The sequence below is a fragment of the Chlamydotis macqueenii genome, chromosome 26 (assembly GCF_036417535.1).
Source record: "Chlamydotis macqueenii isolate bChlMac1 chromosome 26, bChlMac1.mat, whole genome shotgun sequence".
Taxonomy (NCBI): domain Eukaryota; kingdom Metazoa; phylum Chordata; class Aves; order Otidiformes; family Otididae; genus Chlamydotis; species Chlamydotis macqueenii.
The window spans coordinates 2918853-2940869 of NC_141581.1; the positions used below are offsets into that span (position 1 = coordinate 2918853).

The 22017-nt window shown below is 62.7% G+C and overlaps 3 protein-coding genes across 6 annotated transcripts; all 3 read left to right on the plus strand.

Moving 5' to 3' along the window:
- The first annotated feature begins 1665 nt into the window (after nt 1-1665).
- Nucleotides 1666-7455, plus strand: YJU2 (YJU2 splicing factor homolog). The gene is made up of 8 exons (XM_086767572.1): nt 1666-1727; nt 2251-2351; nt 2665-2809; nt 3134-3268; nt 3611-3792; nt 4300-4420; nt 5386-5551; nt 6658-7455. Exons 1-8 carry the CDS (start codon nt 1704-1706, stop codon nt 6741-6743), a joined length of 960 nt encoding a protein of 319 aa, XP_086623698.1. The 5' UTR covers nt 1666-1703; the 3' UTR covers nt 6744-7455.
- Nucleotides 7456-8801: 1346 nt separating this feature from the next.
- Nucleotides 8802-11717, plus strand: SHD (Src homology 2 domain containing transforming protein D). Its single transcript, XM_086767409.1, has 6 exons — nt 8802-9047; nt 9438-9525; nt 9626-9838; nt 10421-10559; nt 11093-11212; nt 11443-11717. Exons 1-6 carry the CDS (start codon nt 8817-8819, stop codon nt 11627-11629), a joined length of 978 nt encoding a protein of 325 aa, XP_086623535.1. The 5' UTR covers nt 8802-8816; the 3' UTR covers nt 11630-11717.
- Nucleotides 11718-14266: 2549 nt separating this feature from the next.
- FSD1 (fibronectin type III and SPRY domain containing 1) lies at nt 14267-18865 on the plus strand. 4 transcript variants are annotated; one of them, XM_086767492.1, is made up of 13 exons: nt 14292-14346; nt 14940-15035; nt 15143-15274; nt 15354-15455; nt 15902-15924; nt 16135-16256; nt 16690-16899; nt 17073-17171; nt 17308-17467; nt 17565-17644; nt 17824-18075; nt 18279-18367; nt 18486-18865. In XM_086767492.1, the coding sequence occupies exons 1-13, from the start codon at nt 14335-14337 to the stop codon at nt 18594-18596; spliced, it is 1488 nt and encodes a 495-aa protein (XP_086623618.1). In that variant the 5' UTR covers nt 14292-14334; the 3' UTR covers nt 18597-18865. The 4 variants fall into 4 exon arrangements, with proteins under 4 accessions (XP_086623617.1, XP_086623615.1, XP_086623616.1 ...); XM_086767491.1 differs by lacking the exon at nt 16690-16899 and having other exon boundaries at nt 14267-14346; XM_086767489.1 differs by lacking the exon at nt 15902-15924 and having other exon boundaries at nt 14267-14346; nt 16760-16899.
- Nucleotides 18866-22017: the final 3152 nt, after the last annotated feature.

Here is a 22017-nt window from a genome sequence, read left to right on the forward strand (position 1 = left end):
CAGAGCCTCATCCAGCCTGGCCTTGAACGTTTCCAGGGATGGGGCATCCACCACCTCTCTGGGCAACCTGTTCCAGTGTTCTATAACTCGCATCGTAAAAAATTTTTTCCTAATTTCTAATCTAAATCTACCCCCCTCTATTTTAAAACCATTACCTCTCGTCCTATCGCAACAGGCCCTACTAAACAGCCTCTCCCCATCTTTCCTCCTTTCTTTTCCCCCCGTAAGTTTCAGCAGCGATTTCCAGTTCTCGCTGAGTGTCACCTTGCACCGAGATCGGAGCCTCAGAGGGCCTCTTCCTGTCTTCAGAACCGGCAGTCTACTGTTCTGCCGTCCCAAACTCGACTTTGTGCCCCCAGGCAGCAGCACAGTGATCCTGAGGGTGGCCCAAAGGCCAGAACAGGGATCCCAGGCAGGGCAGAGACCAGATTGTGAGGGGCCTCGAAGGATGCCAGAGCGGCACGAGGAGGTTTTTGGACGCTGGGAGAAGAGTACAGACGGACTCGGAGACATCTGTGGTGGGGTAGAGGTGAAAAAGTCTGCTTGGGGATGCAAAGAAGGATGGAGCAGCGTTGTGAGGGAACCAGAGGGGCCCCGGGACGTGTCAGAGTGTGATGGGGCACGAGAGGGATCTCAGCAGGCTTTGCAATGAGAGGCCCTGAGAGGGCCAGCAGGGGGGGAAAGGGGCTCAGAGAAGCAGCAGAGGCCTTGGGAAGGAGTGTGAGAGAGCAGGGCCCCTGCGAACAGCGCTAGGGGGCCGCCCTGGCAGGTGGAGGAACCTTGGGGTGCTCTGGGAGCCCTGCAATGGGTAACCCCTCCCTAGGGCACCCTGTCCAGGCAAGCGCAAAGGGACAGGGACACGAGTTGAAAGAATAAGAATAATTGTTTATTAAGTAATGCATACACACAGCGCTCAGGAGCAAGTCTATCACCCTGCTCAGTGCCATGTACACCTCATGTCACATGAGGAGCCACGGCCAGATCAGCCGTAGGGAGGGGTCAGCTCCTGCTCATGATGTGGCAATAAATTAAGGAGCTGCCAGCCTCCCTCCCCTGCTTTTTCCTTCAGGGATAGGATTCAGCGCTGGTATTTCAGAGGAAAAATGACAATTTCACCCATCTATACTTCTTCTCAACCTCCAAAATAGAGCCCTGCAGAAGATTTTCCTAGCTCATGGCTCATTTTTTTTTCAAATTCAGTAATGAACGATGACCGCTGAGTAAGAAACCGTCAGCTATGAAGCCTCGGTTTTAAGCAGCTGGGGGAATATTTCTTACATAAAACAGACTTCTTTTTTTTTTTAGCCAGTTACCCACATGATGAACACCTGTAGCTGAAGCACAGGCCCTGCCCGGGGCCCACACCCCGCATTGCTCTGAGGAAGCCGAGCCCGAGCCCCGGCTGCCCACAGCTCGCACCCCCCGCCGGGGCACATTCGCCCCCCAGCCCCTGACACCCGCGACGGCCCCGGACAGAGCCGGCGGAACCTCTTCGCGTACCGCGGCGCTCCGGCGGACTCTTTGTCTGTGCACGCAGCTCGCTGACGGGCAGCAGAAACAACCAGTAACAGGTGAGAACTCGCTGAGCTGTGGCCCGTCGCACCAATGACCGGCGGAGGGAGGCGGGGCTACTACTCGGAAGTGGCGAGCGGTGCGGGGGGGCAGTTGCTGGGTGGTACCGGTGAGCGAGGGAGGCCGCCGCTATGTCGGAGCGCAAAGTGTTGAACGTGAGTTGAGGGCGCGGATTGCACGGCTGGGGGGTGTTATGGGGGGGGGTGTCTGTGATCGGAATGAGGGTCCCCAGGCATTGCTGGCCCTGGAGAGGGTTCCCTGATCGCTGAGGTTGGTCGTCAGGCCGAGGGCCCTGTGGAATTCCCTGATCGGTTGGAGGGTCCTGAGGCCGAAAGGGGTCCCTGAGGGGACTCTCAGGCTGGGAGGGGGGCGGCTGGGGTGGGGATATCCAGGCTGGGAGCTCCTGGCAGCGGCTGGAGGGGGGCTGGCAGGGGCAAGAGGGTTAGGCCCTAAAATCGTGCAAGGACTGGGTAGGTTGGGCCTGAGGACAGACAGACAAACACCAGCGCCTGGCTCTGTGAAGGAGTAGCGGATAGGGCATTTGGCACCTGAGACCATGCCTGGTTACTGGGGGCACGCTGGGTCCTGCTGTGTGGAGCTAATTCCTTAAGCTGATACAGCATCTGGGAGCCTGCCTGCCACGCCCAGCATCCATACATCTCTGTTCTGTCTCTGTAGAAATACTACCCCCCGGACTTCGATCCTGCTAAGATCCCAAAGCTCAAACTCCCAAAGGACCGACAGTATGTGGTGCGGCTCATGGCCCCATTCAACATGCGGTAAGAGGCTGCTCCCTTCTGCAGCTGTAGAAGATTTGAGTTTGCTTAGGAATTGTTTCGCCTCCATACGCTGCAGGGGAGTTGTTGCCAGCAGCTGTTAGAGGTCACACAGACCAGAACAGAAGGAGTGAGGTAGAGGGAAGAGCTGTGGGTGATTTTGGGGTTGTTTGAAGAGTAGGTACTGAATTTCCAAAGGAGAAAATAACCATTGTTCAGAACCTGGGCTGACACAGCCTGAAAATCTCTTGGACTTTTTTTGCCTGTTTGTTCCCTTTGTTTGATGTGTTATGGACTTCTCTTTCCCCTTTTCTAGATGCAAGACATGTGGTGAATACATCTATAAAGGGAAGAAGTTTAATGCCCGTAAGGAGACTGTTCAGAATGAGGTGTACCTGGGACTTCCCATCTTTCGCTTCTATATCAAGTGTACGCGTTGCCTGGCAGAGATCACCTTCAAGGTGAAATACGTTCTGGTTTTTCTGTGCTTTTGCTTTATGGGGCGGCTGTGCAATCTCTGAACGTAACTGAGGACTGACTCCGTGGGGAAGGGATGTCCCAGCAAAAACCGAGTCTGAGCGTGTGCTGCTTGGTCTGTCTTCCGTTTTCATGGCTGTTTGTAGTTTTAAAGTGTCTTGCCCACGTGCTGCAGCAGAACAAAATTGTCTGCTCCGAAATGTGAATGAAACTGGGAAACGTTTGCATGCAGCTCTGAAAGTGGCCACAGGATGGCTGGAGCAGAGTTGCCCTAGTACAATGATTTTGCTGTCTTGTTTCTTCCTTAGACAGATCCTGAGAACACAGACTACACCATGGAACATGGCGCCACTCGCAACTTCCAAGCTGAGAAGCTTTTGGAGGAAGAGGAGAAAAGAATGCAGAAGGAGAGGGAAGAGGAAGAACTCAACAATCCCATGAAGGTGTGAGAATGTGCCCTTCTCTGCAGAAGGCAAACCTCTCTCTCTCCCCTGCCCTGGCTGGCTTTCCCCAGCAAAGCAGGTGACTTCTTAGCCATTAGCTTAGTTTTTCAGGCTCCCGAGGTATTGCTGTGCTCTGGATGGGCAGGAAAAAACTCTCTGCTCTGAGGAGGTTTCATGCTGTGCATCTTGACCCAGTTTTTTCTGTCCTGTTAAGACGCAAAAATTAGGATAATAATGATCCTCTTAGTGCTTCCTGCCCCGTACTGTGTGGGGAGGTGGTGTTGGAGGTTGCTGGCAGGCCCTGCTACCTCACATAAGCCCGACTTCCCTCTGGTTACCCAGGTCCTGGAGAACCGAACCAAGGACTCCAAGCTGGAGATGGAGGTTCTGGAGAACCTGCAGGAGCTGAAGGAACTCAACCAGCGCCAGGCAAACGTGGACTTTGAGGCTATGCTGAAGCAGTACAAAGAGTACGAGGAGGAGCAGAAGCGCAAGGAGCAAGAGGAGGATGAGCAAGAGATTAAGTGAGTGGGCTGAAAGCATTAACGGGTGTGTGAAACTGGCCATGCTGGCCCTGGCCAGGCAGGGCTGCATCTCGCCCTTTCCTCAGCACCCCAAGAGCACTTAAGAGGGCGTTGTGTGGGTGGGATGTAGTCCTGAGCGAGTTGTAAGGAGTCTGGGGGCAGTTTTGTTATGGCAAAGTGTTTAAGGGGGGTTGTTATCACGGCCTGACTAGTGGGGAGATCTGAGCAGCTGTGAGGACCTGACTCCATCTGAGAAGTGTCCTTGCATGGAGAGAATAGTTTTTGCATCTAGATGAGGCTGCAGTTCTCAGTGCTATCAACCCTCGGGCACTGCTTGAACATGACTTCTTAAAAAGCACCTGAGAAGCTGTATCCCATTGCACTACTGCTGGATTTCAGCTCCCCTTACAGCAAACAGCACGAGCATGGTGCACGGCTGGCACCGCTCAGCGTGGCGGTGGAACGGAGCCAGCTCTAACCCTCTGCACGCGGCCTCTTTCCTTGCAGAGCTATGCTGGAGCAGGCCCAGAACCAGCGTCTGCTGGTAGACTCAGACTCTGACGAAGAGCCTGCAAAAACACGCACAAAGCCTGTGGCAAAAGTTAAACCTACAGACATCTTGCAGGAGGTGAGTGGGGGCAGAGGCTCTTCCATTCACCACGCATCTTCCCCTAGAACAGATCTGCTGGCCCAGGCTGCGCGTTGCCTGTTTTGTCCCTACTCTGTGTGATGCTGGAGCCCTAATGTCTGTCACGCATGAGCAGCTTAAAAAGCCTGTGTGTCGGTGTTCACTGGGCTGAAAGGAGACAGGGATCAGTCGGTGATTTTAGACTGCGTCTGCTGACAAAGGCTGGGAGGGAGCTGTCCCTGTCCTCACTCAGGATGTGGCTTCCCTTTCAGCTTGAAAATGCCAGGCTCGCCTATGCCTTGGTCGTGCTTCAGGCGTGATTTCAGCACTCTGAAAAATACAGCAACGAAACGACTGCCTGGGACAGCCTCTCCTTTGGTTCTGTTTTGTCCGTGTTGGAGACGTGCAGAACAAAAGAGCTTTCAGTGCCCGGCTTGCAAGGGAGGGATTATCCCCACAGTCAGGCCTCTGCACTGCTGCTCTCGACGGATGTCGATCCGTGTCTGCGGGGACCTCTGTGTGGTTGGATGAATCAAAGCTGCCATGTCTCTAAGCTGAGCTGGGGTTAATCTGAGCCATGTTCCCTGGCCTGGCACTAATCCTTGTGCCTGGGGGAGTTTGATTCAGTGGCTGGACCACTTGCAGGCACGCGGTCTCGGCTGGCAGAGGTTCTGCAGCCCTGTGGCATGCATCTGGCTCCTCAGCATCCCAGGGCTAGCCCGTGGCCATGCAAGGCTGAGTTTAGCTGTCGCAGGCAGCAGGACATTTTTCTCCAAGCACTGTTTTGCAGCCGTTTAGATCCATATCCCTGTTGTGGGGGGAGAATACCCCCTTGGCTGTTCCGAGCAGTTATCCTTACATCTCTCGCTCTTTGTGCTGCTGTTTTTACTACTCCTCCTTCTCCCGCATTCCTCTGCCTCCCCTCCAAGGCCAGAGCACCCTAACACTCCTGCTCTACTCTGTAGGACACTCAGCCCCAGAGTAAGAAGCTGAAGACTGAGAGCTGGGAGCGAAGTGTGGGCAAATTGAACACCAAGCCCCAGCTGGCTGGGCTGGTCACAGTGAGGAAGCAGAAGCCAGCTCCTACCCCGATTAACGGGACAGAGAACCAAGGCACCATGGCCAACACCGGTAACTGCCCACATGGGGATGGGGTGGCCTGAACTCGGTCCATCAGGGAGGGGTCTGTCAAGTGGCATTTAGCTCTGTCTTCAGAGCTTGGACACTCTCAGGTCAACTCCTTGTTGTGGGACGGATGGGGCCGTGGTGGTGTAAGAGTAGGGGTTTGCCCCTCTTTCCGGGAGATGTCCTGATGGAGGAGAGGTTCCTTCCTGGCCCTTGGCGGTAAGCCAAGGCCTTGGAGACAGACTGTCGGGGCCAGAAGCTTCAAAACAGTGTCTCAGTGCACAGATACGGTGCTGGAAACCGTCACAACAGCAAGATATGAATGGAAAAACAAGAAAATTGCTTTGGTTTGGAGCCTGATTATAAATCACGCCAAACTGTTGGAATTTGGAACCTTTAAAGAAATGGTGAAAACAAGCAGAAAGGCTTTCCAGCACCTCCTCACTCACTGCCCCAGGAATCCAGAGGACCCATGGGTTTGCGGAGGGAGCCAACCAATCGATTGGTTCTGGGCTGGTTGGTCCTAAGCTTTTGGCTTAGTAAGTCTCTCTGCCCTCAGGGGATCCCTGGGGAAGGACAGCTCTTGTAGTCGCCCCATTTTTGGTGCGCTTTCCCCAGCCACCTGCTCCTGACTGCTGGCAGGGTCTGTTCAGCCAAATTATGCTGGAGCAGCTGCCTGTTTTTCAAGGACACAGGGCTCTCTGCCCCTGACACTGCTTGTGCTTGCAGCTAGCATGGTCGGAGCCGAGAGCTGGCTCCTTTCTTCCTTTCCAGTGGCTGAATTCTCCCAGGGGGTTGCAGAGGGAGAAGGGGGTTTTGCAGACCTTGGGCCAACCTTGCTCCTTCCTCCCATTGCCGCAAGGCGGAATCAGGAGGCTCCAGCCAAGGAGACGAGGTATCTCCTTGTCCACCCAATTTAACCTCGCTGTCCTCATCGAGATTCAGGCCCGCAGGGGGACGAGGTCCTGCTTGGACTCTGGCTCCGGCTGCCTCGGCTCCAGCTGTGAGCAGCCGGGCAGGCTTGTGTTTCCGCGTGGCTGGTTGTGCTGAGGGTTTGCCAGCAGAGGGAAGGGCCCTACCTGATGGTGTCTGCTCTCTTGCTCGGCTTCCAGGCTCATTTCCCGCAGGAACTGGCGCCACATCCTCTCTTGGCTTGTTGGGGGCGTATTCAGACAGCGAGGACAGCACCAGTGACTGATGAGTGACTGAGCCAGCCCAGAGCAGGAATTGCAGGGCTATCCCCACCTCCCAGCTGACAGCAGCTGCTCTCCAGAGCACAGAGCTGGCATTGCAGCCGGTGGGGTTTCCAGACCATCTGGAGTCCCAGCATCTTCACCTGCTTGGATCTGGGGCATGCGTCCATCCTCCAAGGCCGCAGCCACCTTCGCTGGCTAACACTACCAGCAGACCAACCACGGATGAGCCGCTTGAGAAGATGGCTTCCTCAGAGGAGGGTATCACTGTTGTGTTGCAGCCATTGGAAAACCCTGATGCTGTCCCAGGCTGGCTGTCCCTAAACCCAGCTTCCAGCCAGCCCTGGCGCACTGTGTCCCAACCCTGCACTTATAATGTGTTCAGAATCACTGGGGCCATCCAGGACTGCGTAGTTTTTCAGCTCTGGTGGTGCCCACTGCCCTCACCCCCACTCTGGTCGTGCCAGGGTCTGAGTACATGACTGACCAACCTTCCCACAGCAATGAAGGGACCTCAGGGCCTGCCTTCCCTCCTGCCCTGTGTCCCTGTGGGGAGAAGGCAGGAGCTCGGCACTCCACTTTTGCTGCAGGAGGAACCATCGTCGCCACCATTTCTCTGGCCCTAGGTGCCTCCTGACCCCGCTGTGGGGCTCAGATCCCGCCTTTGTGGGGTGAGCCTGAGTCTCCCCTCATTTTCCTATTAGAGGTGACATGTTCCACAGCAAGGACACGGGGGGCTTGTCCAGCCCCACGCTGCAGGGACGGGGCTGTCCTGGCACTACCCTCCTTCCCCTGCCCAAATCCTCCTGCACCCCTGGCAGCCTGGTGACAAACCCCTCCCCGCTGTTCAGAGCAGTTGGGTTTGCTCAGCTCGCTGTCAGCCACAACTTGATAATAAATTGGGTGTGTCAGAGTCAGTTGCCTCTTCATCTTACAGACCGGTGATTTGGGCAGCCGGTCCTGTTCACATGGGTCTGGCAGGGGCAGCCCCAAGGACCCCCACCCTGATGATATGGGTCCACATACCCATCAGAAGAGCTGACCCACCCTGAGGTGTCCTCCTGAGGCTTTTCCTCTTCTCGTCTCTGTCTCTTAAATTCTTCCTTATCAAGGCACCCACCTTCCAGGCACCCACTAGCAGCTTCTAGCTAATTAACCCACTCTCAGAGGCTCGCTAAGGGCACTCTGGCATGGGGTGCAGGCCAGGGGCTCGTGGGGCATTTCTGAGAGCCGGGGGAAAAAGTAGCCTGCCCCCCCTAAAATCCCAATTAGCATTCCTCACACGTGTGTTGTAATTAAGCCTCATCAAATATGAATGTCAGATACCGGGCTCGGCCCTGGGGTTTGTGTTGGATGGGGTCTGTGAGGAGCTGCTCTGTGGGGCCAGCAAAACCGGGGGGCCCTTGGCCACCCTGTCCCCCCAGCTGTGTCCTAGTCCCCCACGTGTGCCCCGCCCAGCTCCCTGTGCCCCCCACTCCCCCCCCCACCCCCGCCCTAGGAGGGACCTTTGTTCTGGGAAGAAGGAGGAGCCACGTCGGGGCATGGTTGCGGGGTCCCCGCCTCCCCAGCCCCCCTGTGTGGCCCCTGAGGCCCCCGGGTGTCGAGCTCCCTGGGGGGGTGCGGGTGACCCTGCAGCTGGGGGGGAGGGCTCCATGTTCCCCCCAGACCTCCGAAGCCCCCAAGCTCAGCTCCCTTGTGCCCCGGGAAGGCGTCGAGGGCGGGGGTCCTATAACCAGTGTCCGGGGGTGCCGGTGACCCACTCCCCCCACTGTCAGACGAAGGGGGCCGTCCTCGTGTCACTCGGGGGTCTGGTGAACCCCATCACCGCGGGGGGGGGGGGGCAGCCTCCCCTCCGCATTGTCCCCCACGGGGTGCCGGTGCCACCTCCTCCTCCCGCCCCCCTCCCCGTGCCAATGCCCCTCCATCCCACCGCGAGGCGGGCTCGGGGCGGGGGGGGGGGGGGGGGGGAGCCGGGGGCTCCGGTCCGCGCCTCGCGCGGCGGCGACACAAAGCGGCTCCCGGCGACAGCAGCGGGGGGGTCCCGGCGTCCCGCGGTCCCGGTGCCGGGCGGCCCCGCCATGGCCAAGTGGCTCCGCGAGTATCTGGGCCGGGGGACCCGACGCTCGCCCCCCCGCCCGCCACAGCCCGACTACAGCGGCGGCGAGCGCCGCCCCACCGGGAGCGGGACCGGTACCGGGAGCGGGGCTCCCTCCGGCGCTGCCCTTCGCGGCCCCGCTGCCTCCCCCCGGCACCGGTTGGTGAGGGTGGGGGGCGCGGGGCCGGGGGGAGGCCCCCGCCGGTTGGAGCAGGTAGGAGCGGGGAGCACCGGGGTAGGACCGGAGAGAGCCGGGGGGAGGGCTGGAGAGCAAGGACCTGGGGGCACAGAGGGGATGGGGGGGCCACCGAGAGGGGTTGGGGAGAAAGGGCGAGGGTACCGCGGGGGGCTGGGGGGAGGACGACCAGGAGAGGAGCTGGGGTCACTGGGAGAGGGAACTGGGGAGTAAGGGAGAGGGTCTCTGGGAAGAGGGGTCGGGGGACAAAGGGATCGGGTTGGGGGGAGTGGGGAAAGGGCTGAGGACACCGGTATCGGGGGGCCTCGAGGAGCCTGCAGGATCCCGGGGAGGGAACCCAGGGCCTGGGGACCTTAGGGCGGGGGCGGGCAGTGGGGATCCCGTCCCACCCAGGGCACCCAACCGCAGGGCCCCGGCGAGAGTGAGTACTCTGAGCCCTTTGAGGGGGAGCAGGACCCAGCGCCCGAGGGCTGCGAGGAACCCAGCGATGCTGCAGGTGGGTGACACCCTGGGCACCCAGCACCCACCCCACGGGAGATCCCACAGCCAGGGTGCCTTCCACCCGTCCCACGGCTCCCAGCCCTGCCTGTCTCCAGGGTGCCCACGGCAGGGCAAGGGCCAGCGAGCGAGGCCACGGCAGGGACCCCAACTCTACGACACCCCCTACGAGGAGTGGGAGACGGCGAGGGAGGGTCCTGGGGTGCCCACCATCCGGGAGAGCCGCCTGCCCCGTGACGATGAGCGCCCAGCTGACGAGTACGATCAGCCCTGGGAGTGGAAGAAGGATCACATCTCGCGGGCCTTCGCAGGTGACAGCATCTCAGGGCACTGGGTGCCACCCTGAGGTCCCCCAGCCCCATGTCCCCCAGCACCCATGGGTTCCACTCCTGTCCCCCACCCACCTCCAGCCCCAGCATCCCCTAGTACCCATGGGCAGCACCTGGAGTCCCCCAGCCCCATATCCACCTGCACCCATGAGTGCCACTCTCTGGCATCCCCTAGCACCCGTGCATACCACTCCTTCCTCCCATGTCCCCCAGTCCCACATTCCCCAGTACCCGTGGGTATCACTCCCCAGCATCCCTCAGCACCCATGGGTCTCATCCCTGGCTGCCCAGTATCCCCTGTCACCTAGGGATAGCACCCTGGGACCCCAGTGTCCTGGGGCACCCGTGGGTATCAGACCACTCCTGGCCCCAGCGTCCCCCAGCACCCATGGGTCCCACCCCAGGAGTGCAATGGGCCCCAGGGTGAGGCAGAGCCGTGATGGGGACATCTGGAATGTTCCTTCATGCTCCAGCACTGGTGGCCCAGTGACCAGGTGCCCCTCAGCAGCAGGCAGGGGTGCTGGGACCCTGCAGTGGGGTGACATCCCCCTCTTGCCCCCACAGTGCAGTTTGAGAGCCCTGAGCACTCCCCCAGCCTGACCCGGCAGCTGCCGCCGTCTCCCCGGCTCCCCGCAGGCGCCAGGCCGGGCTGCCCCCCCAGCCCCAGGCACGTGGACACGTCGCTGCCGCTGGAGAAGCAGGCGTGAGTCTGGGGGTAGTCTCTTCTCCATGGAGTGGCATCAACACCCCAGTCACACATCGTGGCATGGAGGCAGTTCTCTGGGGTGGAGGGTCCCCCGCAGATGGGTCCTCATGGGGTGGAGGGTGCCCCATGGCATGGTTTGGTCCCTGTGACATGGTTGGGTGCCCCATGGAATGCATGGGTCCCCATAGCGTGGAGGGTGCCCCATGGCATGGTTGGTCCCTGTGACGTGGTTGGGTGCCCCATGGACTGCATGGGTCCCCATAGCGTGGAGGATGCCCCATGGCATGGTTGGTCCCTGTGACGTGGTTGGGTGCCCCATGCCATAGTCACTGTTGAAGGTGCCCCATGGCACAGACAGGTCCCAGAGGGTGTGGAGGGTGCCCCTGGAGGGTGTGGAGGGTGTCCCATGGTGCAGATGGCTTCTGGGGTCCCCATGGTGGGGTGCCACATGCCAGGGTGATGCATGCCAGGGTGCCGTGTGCCGGGGTGATGCGTGCTGCCGCGCAGGGGTGATGCGTGCTGCCGCGCAGGTGGTACCATGGCCCCATTGGGCGGGCGGGTGCCGAGACACTGCTGGCGCTGTGCCGCGAAGGCAGCTTCCTGGTGCGGGACTGCGAGACCAGCCCTGATGACTACTCCCTTTCACTCAGGTGAGTGTGGGGCCGGCTGGGGGGACATGGGGATGGCCCTGGGAACAACCATGGGGGGATCACGGAGGCAGGTGCCTGGGTGGAGGGGCTGGGCTGTGTGCGTGGTGCTTGCCTCCATGTGCTGGTGTGTGTCTGTGTGTTTCCCCGTGATCCATGCTGATGTGCACGTGCATGTGCAAGGGTGGCCATGCCATGAGCTGCGTGCCTCAGTTTCCCCTCTCCACCTGCAGGAGCAGCCATGGCTTCGTGCACGTGAAGCTCACACGGACGCGGGAGCAGCATTTCGTGCTGGGCCGCGCTGGGGCCGCCTTCCCCTCGGTGCCGGAGGCCGTGCGACACTACACGGCGCGGGCGCTGCCCGTCCGTGGTGCCCGCCATGTCTCCCTGCTCTACCCTGTGGCTGTGCAGCCCCTGTGAGCCCGGCGCTGCCAGAGACCCCCCCCAGCTGTGCTCCTCCACCCCAGCCCCACAGCAACCCCCATTAAAAGCTGATACGCAGCCCTTACCCACTGTGTGCTCTGTGGCACAAGACACTCTGGTACCTCCTGGGAGGCTGGGCCCATCTTAGTCACACCATGGGGCTCCTGCCCTTGCGCCCGCTCCTACCGCCCTGCTGTTGACCACACACAAGTTCACCCACGTTGCGGGTGGACCACAATGGCATTGGCCCCGTGCCGGGGGCAGCAGGCGCTTCCCGCGCGGTCAGCGCAGATTTGGCGTGCCGAGTGCTGGCACGAAACGAGGCCAGGGGACCACAGAGCTTCCCTGAAACATGCAGCACCCCAAGAGCCTGCTGCCTCCTGGCCAGGCACCGCCCCCCGCCCCGCACAGCAGCCCACGCTCGGTGGGCCAGGCTGGGTGCACCAGGGGGGCACCAGATGCCATGGGATGAGTGGCGCAGGCACCACACAGACAACAGCGAGTGGGGTGGCAGGATGCTGCAAAACAGCTTTTTGGGGGGTTTTCCTGGAGAAAGGCAGAGCTGGGGGAGGGGGTTATCCCCCTAGCCTGGCATCAGCAGCACACTGGGGCATCGATCCTCTCAGGGCCAGGGGGTGACAGGGGGGCCCCGTGTCCGCTGCAGCCCCCCAAGTGCACGCTGTTCTCTGTCACCGTGGCGGGTGGCAACAGCTTCTTGGGGTCCCATGCCAAGGCAGGCACGTTCAGGCAGATGCCCATGTGTGGCAGGGGGCACTGGGTGTTGGGGGGGCGGGGCACAGGGCCGGGCACTATCAATCAGCCGTGGCCCCCAAGGCACAGCCACGGGACCCTCAGGGGACCCACTGGGTGCCCCCAGATGCAGGAGGTGCCTGGAGTGAGCCCCAACGAGCAGGCAGGGTATGGTGGGGGGGGGGGGGGCATGGGCACGGGGGTGTTTGGGCACAGGGGTACAAAGGGCCAGTGGGCATGGGGCAGGATACAAGGATAGGTGGGTAGGGAGTATTGGAGTGGCGGAAAGGGGCTTGGGGGTATTTGGGCATGGGGCAGGACGGGCACGGGGCAGAGAGGCGTGGGGGGACTTGGGGACGGGGTATTTGAGGACAGGATATTTGGGGACAGGGTTACCTGAGTTTCAGCACCGGTGGCCGAGGAGGGCCAGCCCCAGGAGGACAGTTGTGCCTGCCAAGGACAACCGTGCCCCCCAGGGCCCCTGCCAGCCCCCACACCAGCCCTGCAAGGACACCCAGCACCGCTGGCACCTGGGCACACAGGTGCTGGGCCAGCAGGGACACACTTACCTGCCCGATATCCTCCATCAGCTGCTGCCAGCGATGGGAAAGCAGTCAGGGACATCCTCGTCCCCATCCCTGTGCCCGTCCCCACCCCTGTCTCTGTCCACATCTCTGCCTCATCGTCATCCCTATTGCCATCCCCATCCCAGTCCCTGTCCATCCTGCACCGTGGCCAGCCAAACCCCCCAGGCATCAACCCCCAAGGTGATGCCACCTCCCAGGGACCCCATCAACCCCCAACGCCTCCCACTCAGGACCCTGGCTGAGCATGGACCCCCCAATCCCCAGGTACCCGCGGTGATGCCGAGCAGGGTGCCGTTGCCAGTGGCCGTGCTGTGGTGGGGGACCTCGAGGGTGACCTGGCAGAGGCAGTGCCTGGCATCTTCCCCCCGCACCTGCAAAGGCTAAGGGTGGCATGGGGGGCAGTGCCAGGCCAGGCAGAGGTGAGGGGTGCTGGCGTCTGGGGGGCTGAGGGCAGTGGGCACAGGTGGGTGGCACACAGCATCCTATGTCTTGCCTGCTCCACCCACTCCAGCTGCAGCAGGTCCCAGGGCTCAGCCACCAGCACCTGGCACCCCAGGGCCACCTCAGCACCCACCGTCACCCACACCTCACGCGGATCCCGGCTCACCTGCGGGGTACCCACTGCCGAGAACAGCGTCGGGGTGACAGAGGGGCTGTCAACCACCAGCCTGGTGGTCCCCAGGGCCACCTGTGGGGCTGAGGGTGCTGGGGCACTCCAGGGACTGGGAGCCAGTGTCCTCGCGGTCTCCTGGCCCCTTGTCACCCAGGCTGGCTGTCGCTGAGATGCTTCCTGCCACTGTGCTGTGTGGCCCAGGGGAGGGGGATGAGCAGGCGGTCTGGGATGGGGACCAGCATGGGGATGAGGATGGTGATGGGGGACAGGGATGTGGGACAGGGATGGGCATAGGAATGGGGTGGGGATGGGCATGAGGACCAGCATGGGGACAGGAACAAGAGACAGGGATGGGGGACAGGGATGGGGACAGGGATGGGGATGGAGACAGAGATGGGGACGGGGACAGGGATGGGAACCAGCAGGGGGAAAGAGATGGGGATGAGGACAAGGATGGGGATGGGGGACACCATCCAGAGCAAGAGCAGGGAAGGCACGGTCTTGGCCCCGCCCTCCCCCGGCCAACTGGTCCTGGGGGGGCTTCAGCCTGGGGGGCCCAGCGCGGCCTCACGGGGAGGGTGGGGGTCCCGCTCCGGACTACATCTCCCAGCATGCCGCGGGGAGGGCCCGAGGCCTCTCCCTCTGCTACCGGACTACGCTTCCCGTCGTGCCCCGCGGCCGGGCGGGGTGGGGGGTGCCGCTCCCCCTTTGTTGGTGGCGGCGGGGCCGAGCGGCGGCGGAGTCGGCCCGGTATGGGCGACCAGGTGGGGCCGGGGTAGGGTGAGGTGGGGTGGCGTGGCGGGAGCGGGAGCGGGAGCGGGAGCAGGAGCAGGAGCAGGAGCAGGGGAGGGAGAGAGGGACAGGGAGAGGGAGAGGGAGAGGGGATGGAGGAAAGAGGAGATGGAGGAAGAGGGGAGGGATGGAGGAAGAGGAGGTGGAGGGCGGGAGAAAGAAGGGATGGAGGAGTGGAGAAAGGAGGGAGGGATGGAGGAAGAGGGGATGGAGGGATGGAGGAAGCAGGGAGAGAGGAAGGAGGGATGGAGGAAGAGGAGTTGGAGGGGATGAAGGTCAGGAGGAAGGAGGGACGGAGGTGTGGAGGAAGAAGGGGTGCAGGGGTTAAGGGTGGCAAAGGAGGGGTGCGGGAGGGAGGGGTGCGGGAGGGAGGGATGGAGGGGTCTGGGAGGGGTGCAGGGCTGTCCCCCCTTGCTGCCCTCACTCCGCTCTCGCTCACACGCACACTTGCCAAGTCATCCCACTCCCGCCATGCCGGCAGAGCCCTGGGGACGCTCGCCGCAGCGGGGCCGGGGGGCAGGTGGGGGCCGGGGGATGCTGACCTCGGGCGGGGGGCGCCGGGCAGGAGGCTCTGCGGAAGATCATCACCACCCTGGCCGTGAAAAATGAGGAGATCCAGAACTTCATCTACTGCCTCAAGCAGATGATGCAGAATGTAGAGGTACCAGGGACCCTGCCCTGCCTCCGGGGACCCCCCCATCCCCACCTCGGCACTCCGGGGTCCCGTGGGGTAGCACCTGCTGACACTCCAGGGCATTGTGTGACTAGGCCAACTCATCACGGGCGCAGGAGGACCTGGAGGGCGAGTTCCAGTCGCTGTACGCGCTGCTGGATGAGCTGAAGGATGAGATGCTGATGAAGATCAAGCAGGACCGCGCCAGCCGCACCTACGAGCTGCAGGTCAGCGCCTGCCCTGCGTGGCCCCCCGCCCGCACTGGCACCGTCACCCACCGCTGCCCCTGTCCCGTCCCCTCGCCAGGCCCAGCTGGCAGCGTGTGCCAAGGCCCTGGAGAGCTCAGAGGAGCTGCTGGAATCGGCCAACCAGGCCCTGGGGATGGCCAACCACCACGACTTCCCCCAGGTGCGTCCCCACCGGCACGAGGGGTAACGTCTCCATCCGGCTGACCCCCACGCTGGGGGTGTCCTGACCCCCTCCTTGCTGGCCAGTCGATGCCAGCATGGGCGAGCACCCTCCTTTCTTTCTGTGCTGGGTCAATGCTGGGCTTGCTGTGCCCGCTGCGGGGCTGGGTGGGAGCACAGAGACTCTCTCCGCAGTGATCCCTGACCTGCCCAGAGCTGCCTGGTGCCCCCTTTTCTCCCAAGACAAAGGGACACTGTGACAGGGACGCGGGGGACACTGGCAGGCATGTGGGATACTGTGCCGTGAGGTGCTGCAGCGGGGACACGGGCATGCTCTGCCACGCTGGCACGGGAGCGGGGGTCCGGGCTCACTGCACCGCACTGACTCCTGGCATTGCTGTCTTACCTGCTTCTTTTTTTCCTCCTCTTTTCCTCCGTGCTCTCAAGGCTGCCAAACAGATCAAGGATAGGTACGGCACCCCCATGCCCCCCAGTCCCACTAACCCCCACCCTCCTCCCAGTCATGACCCCGCAGCAGGTGGCCCCGTGGGTGCTGGGGGTGGCTCTGCCCATCCTCCCCACCTCCCCATGGCCACGCAGGGCAGGGGGTGAGCAGCCAGGGCTGGGTGGGTGCCTGGCTGCCGGCCCTGCTGACCCTCGTCCCCATGTCCACCATGCAGCGTGACAATGGCACCCGCTTTCCGCCTCTCGCTCAAGGCCAAGGTGAGCGACAACATGAGCCACTTGATGGTGGATTTTGCCCAGGAACGCCGCCTGCTCCAGGCCCTCGCCTTCCTGCCAGGTATCGCCTGGGGGGAAATGGGGGTGGGGACAGGGCACAGCAGGTGGGTTTCTCCCAGTGCAAGGGAAGGGCAGCAGCACCAGGCTGGCAAGGGGACAGCGCAAGTATGGGAGTCCCGGGTTTAAGGGGTCTGCTGGGTGCCAGGGGATGGAGTGAGTAGCTGCAGGGTTGGGGGGCACAGTGCCAGGCCTGGCACACCCTGTGGTACCCTATCCAGAGGGGCGATAAGGTGCCAGGGACGGAGAGGGGGATTGGGGTCCCAAGGGTGCTGTGCCCATGGGTCCCGCGGGTGCCATACCCAGGGTCTCGGAGGTGCCAAGCCCATGAGATCTTGGGGTGCTCCAGGGGGTGCCTGGGGGGTGCTGGGGACACCCTGGCTGGCAGCAGGGCTGCAGTGGGAGGGGGACACTGGCACGGCTGCTCCTGCGGGCAGTGCCCAGCACCCCCGAGATCGACCTGGCGGAGTCACTGGTGGCCGATAACTGTGTGACGCTGGCCTGGAGGATGCCCGATGAGGACAGCAAGATCGACCACTACGTGCTGGAGTACCGCAAGACCAACTTCGAGGGGCCACCCCGTGCCAAGGAGGACCAGCCCTGGATGGTGGTTGAGGGCATCAAGGGCACCGAGTACACCCTCTCCGGTGAGGGCACGGGGACAAGAGTCTGAGTCTGCCAGGCTGGGAGTGGGCACCACGGGTGGCAGGGGGCTGGGGCTGTCCCAGGGGGCTGGGTGGCAGTGCCAGGCTTTGTAGGGGACATGGGGGTCATGCTGCCCTACCTCGTGCCCTGCTTTGTGACCCTGCTGTGCCTGCAGGGCTGAAGTTCGACATGAAGTACATGAATTTTCGGGTACGGGCGTGTAACAAGGCAGTGGCAGGTGAATTCTCCGAGCCTGTCACTTTGGAAACGAGAGGTGTGTACTGGGGGGGGGCGTGGCAAGGCACAAGTCACCCCCCTCCCTGTGCCACCCCACACTACCCCTTCCCAAGCGTGCCTGGGGTCCATGACCAGGCAAGGGGTGGGGGACGTGCTGACAGTGTTGTCCCCAGCATTCATGTTTCGGCTGGACGCCAGCACGTGCCACCAGAACCTGCGAGTGGAGGAGCTCAGTGTGGAGTGGGATGCCACGGGAGGCAAGGTGCAGGACGTCAAGGCACGTGAGAAGGACGGCAAGGGCAGGACGGCATCACCTGCCAACTCGCCTGCCAGGTAATGTCATCCCCTCCTTGTCACCTCAGCATTGCCCCCCTCCCCCCACCCCAGTAACACCCACCCAGCCCTTCTCGCCCGCGTCCATCTGCCCTAGGGTGGTGCAGTCTCCCAAGAGGATGCCCTCAGGACGTGGGGGCAGAGATCGCTTCACTGCTGAGTCCTACACGGTTCTGGGTGAGAGGCGGGGGAGCCCAGGCAGTGCTGGTGGGGACCTTGCGGGCGCCCAGGTGGGGCCACGGAGGGGAGAGGGTAGCCCTGAGGGAGCAGAGGGTGATGTAGGTGGGCATGGGGCACCCAGAGGTGATGGGGAGTGGGACAGGTGCACCGGGCAGAGCCATGCCCTGTCCTTGCAGGTGACACGCTGATCGATGGCGACGACCATTACTGGGAGGTGCGGTACGACCGGGACAGCAAAGCTTTTGGAGTAGGGGTGGCATATCGCAGCCTGGGCAAATTCGACCAGCTGGGCAAGACCTCGGCCTCCTGGTGCCTCCATCTCAACAACTGGCTGCAGGTCAGCTTCAGTGCCAAGCACGCCAACAAGGCCAAGGTGCTGGACGTGCCTGTGCCCGACTGCATTGGCGTCTACTGCAACTTCCACGAAGGTGGGTATGGGGTGGGGTGAGGACGAGGCAGTGCCAGGGATGGGCGCAGGGGCTGCCACCACCATGGACACTATGTCCACCATGGGCATTGTCACCATCATGGGCACCAGCATGTCCACCGTGGGCACTGCCACCACTCTGGGCACTGTGTTGGGGGTCTGCAAGCTCTGTGCCCACCTGTGACCCCCTCCCTGTGCCCGCAGGGTTCCTGTCCTTCTACAACGCCAGGACCAAGCAGTTGCTCCACACCTTCAAGGCCAAGTTCACGCAGCCGGTGCTGCCTGCCTTCACGGTAAGGGGCTGGCAGGGCTGGGCAGCTCCTCCGGGGCTGCCGGCGGTGGGGTTTGGTGCCGCCATCCCCATGCCAGCGCCCAACTCCACCCATCCCACTCACACTCCTATGTCTGCAGGTCTGGTGCGGCAGCTTCCACGTCTCCTCAGGCTTGCAGGTGCCCAGTGCAGTGAAATGCCTGCAGAAACGCAACAGCACGGCCAGCAGCTCCAACACCAGTCTGCCCTAGAGCCGTGCCCGCCCCCGCTGCAGGCATCCCCAGGCAAGAGCACTGAATGTACCCCTACCTCCCTATCCAAACCCACCACCTCCACGCTGCACTGGCAGGGCTGTGCCAGCCCCCATGGGTGCACCAGCACCCACAGCCCCGCCAGCTGACACCCACTCCCCTCCCAACTCTGTGCTGCCCCCTCCATTGCTGGCACCGGGCTGGGCACGTCACCCCTCGCCATCGAGAGCTGCTTCTGGCCTGAAGAATAAATTGGGATGTAGGTGTGATGAGGCCGTGGCTGGGGCATGGGGCACCGGGTGGCACCAGCCCAAAGTGGAGAAGAGGTTTTTTTTTTGCGGGGGGGTGGGGTGGGGGGTGGGGTGGGGGGGAGGAGTGTCCCCAGTGCCACCCCCATAGCATGAGGATCCTGGATGGGGCTGAGCGAGGCAGTGCCGGTATTTGGGATGGCACCCAGTGCAATGCCCTCCCAAATATGTGAGTTGGGGTTCCATTGCTGGCCCCCACTCCGGGCTGTGCTGCCTGCACACTGCCCTCCCCAGTGCCACCCTAGCCCTAGGCGGGTGCCCAGACAGGGGAGCACTGGGGACAGCTTTCTCCTGGGTTGGGGGGGGCACCACTGTCCCAGCTGGTGCCTGGCACAAAGAGGGGGGGAAACAGCATCCCCCCTCGCACTGGCACCCGTCAGTCCCTGGTGAGAGCTCGGCACAGCTGCAGCTTCTTGGCGAGCTCCTCTGCCATGCCTGCGCCATGGGGTGGGATTCACCACCTGGCAGAGGACCCCCCCCAGCCACTCACCCCAGAGTCACCACTCGTCCCCGTTGCCCCACAGAGCTGGTGACAGCACCCAGGCATCCAAATCCTGGCACCACCCCCTCCGCCCCACCCCAGCAGTGGGGCCCAAGGCATCCAGACCCCCCCCCCACCATGGTCATGGGGTGGCAGCAGGGCATGGTGGGGGACAGGATGGAGTGTGGAGCTCTGGGGGGTCTTGCTCATCTATGGAGAAGGGCAGGGTCTCAGCATGGTAGTGTCACCCTCCCCCCCACCCTGCCTCAGTTTCCCCAAGCCCGGCTGGCCTCACCCTGCTCATTCACATAGGTCTGCCCCTCCAAGATGGCCCCAGGTGGGGGGGCTCCTCCAGGCCCCGCGGGGGGCTGTAGTGCAGGGTGATGGGGGCCCAGGGGCAGCTTCAGTGCATGAGGCTGGGGGGCTCACACACCCCCAGGGGCTCCTCCCCATTCTCACTGGCCATTTCCACAAACTCTGGAGCAGAGTGAGGTTGGGGGGCAGGGGGCGTGTCACGGGTCCTCTGCCTCCCCCTGACCCTCCCCCAAACCTCCTGTGACAGCCTGTGACACCTCAGCAGCTCTGCCCTCCTCCATCCTGCAGCACCCCAAGTCACCCTGACACTCATGCAGCTCTAGCAATGCACCCCAAAGACCTGCCCCCCCTGGACCCCCTCCACCACCCATAACTGATCCCAATGCTGTCTTGTGAGACACCCTCCCCCCGGACCCCACTGAGCCCCCCAAGCCCCCCATGCCCACCAAGCCGCAGGCTGTACTTCTGCTGCAGGGGCTGCAGGCTGCCCTTGCTGCTCTCCACGAAGTCCTGCACCACCTCGGCCAGCGAGGAGCAGGGATGCTGGTGGGGGGGAGCACTGTCACCCGGGGGGGACCCTCGCCATGGGTCTGTGTGCCCACCCTGTTAGTCCCCCATTCCATGCCCAGGGTCCTGGCCCCTTGGGTGTCAGCCCTTTGGGGGTGTCAGCACCTTGGGTGTCAGCCCTTTGAGGGGAGTCTCAGCACCTTGGGGGTCCCAGTCCCTGGGGTGTCAGCCCTTTGGGGGTCTCAGCACCTTGAGTGTCAGCCCTTTGGGGGTTCCAGCACCTTGAGGGTCCCAGTCTTTTGAGTGTCAGCTCTTTGGGGGTCCCAGTTCCCAGGGTTCCTTGCATTGGGGCGGGGGGAGGGTGTCTCAGGCCCTGGAGGTGCTCATCCTTGGGGTTGTCAAGACCCCATGGGTGCCAGTTCCTTTTCCTTGGGTGCCAGCCCTTGGGGGTCCTAGGTCCCAAGTGGCCTAGCTGCCGGGGATCCCAGTTCCTCAAATCCCAGCCGAGGAGTCCAAGTCCTTGTGGGGCCCATCCCAGGGGGGCTCAGGTGGGTGCCTGGAGAGGGGTTCCCCATTCCCAGGGCCAGCTCGCCTCTGTCCCATGTCACTCACCCACATTGATGATGTAGCCCTGGCCTACACGGTTCACCCCGTAGTGCTTCCGTAGCACCGTGCTGCTGCAGGGGCTGCTGCCAGCCCTCGCGTGGGGACCCTCACCCCTTGGCACCCCCACCCCAAAGGGAGCCTCACCCTGGAGGAGGACATCCCTCACATGGGGACCCGCACCCCAATGCCACCCCTCGCACGATGGCCCGTGCCCAAGGGGATGCCACTTGCACAGCGACCTGTGCTCCCATCCTCGTCCCCCGATCCATGTCCCCCCCTCCGCCCCACTCACTCCTGGCGCGTGGTGACTGAGAGGCCCTGGCCGTGCTCCCCAGGCCGTGGCACCACGGTCCCCCCACCTGTGCTCTGTTCCAGCAGCCACTCAGCCTCCGGTTGCGTCACCTTGAAGAAGCAGCTGGGGACAACCCAAGACTGACCCCTGTCACCCCCCGCCCTGTGAGACCATCCTGAGCCACCCAAGCCATACTGGTCCCTAGTGCATCCCAGTGGGGATGGGGACCCCCTCCTCATGGCCCCCCACCCACTCGACTCACAGGGACAGTGGTGGCTCAGGGGGGCTGGGGGGTGACGGGGGACCCCTGGGTGACCCTGCGATCCTGCTCCTCGCGCAGGGCCTCCAAAAGGTGGAAGATGTGGCCGGGCAGCAGCATCAGATCAGTAGGCACCTTCAGCTGTGTGGGGGGGTCACAGTCACAGGGGATGGACACACGCGCACACCACCCCATCCCACCCTGCCCTGGCTGTTGTGTCATTCCCCCGCACCATGCCCCTGTGTCCCTCTGAGCCCCCAAACCCCATCCCCTCTGCTCCCCCACCTGTGCCCCTGCCATGTCCCCAGTCCGCTCAGCCCCTTCTGTCCCCCAACTCCCACCAAGGACACTGAGTCGCCCCCTAGACCGTCCCCCCAACCCTGCCTAGGTGCCTTCCGTGTCCCTCCACTACCCTGTGCACCCAACACCCCCCAGTACCTCCAGCGCCCTGGTGCTCCCCCGCCATGGGGTGCTCCTTCAGCATCACCTCCCGTCCCCTCCGCCTAAGGACGAGACCCCTGCCCTCGGCCCTCACTGCCACCAGCTTGCCCAGGTCCAGCACCTCCAGGGGCAGGGGGCACCTGAGTGTGGGCCCCCTTGCCCACCATCACCACCACCATGAGTGTGCCAGGCCTCAGCCCCACTCTGAGCCA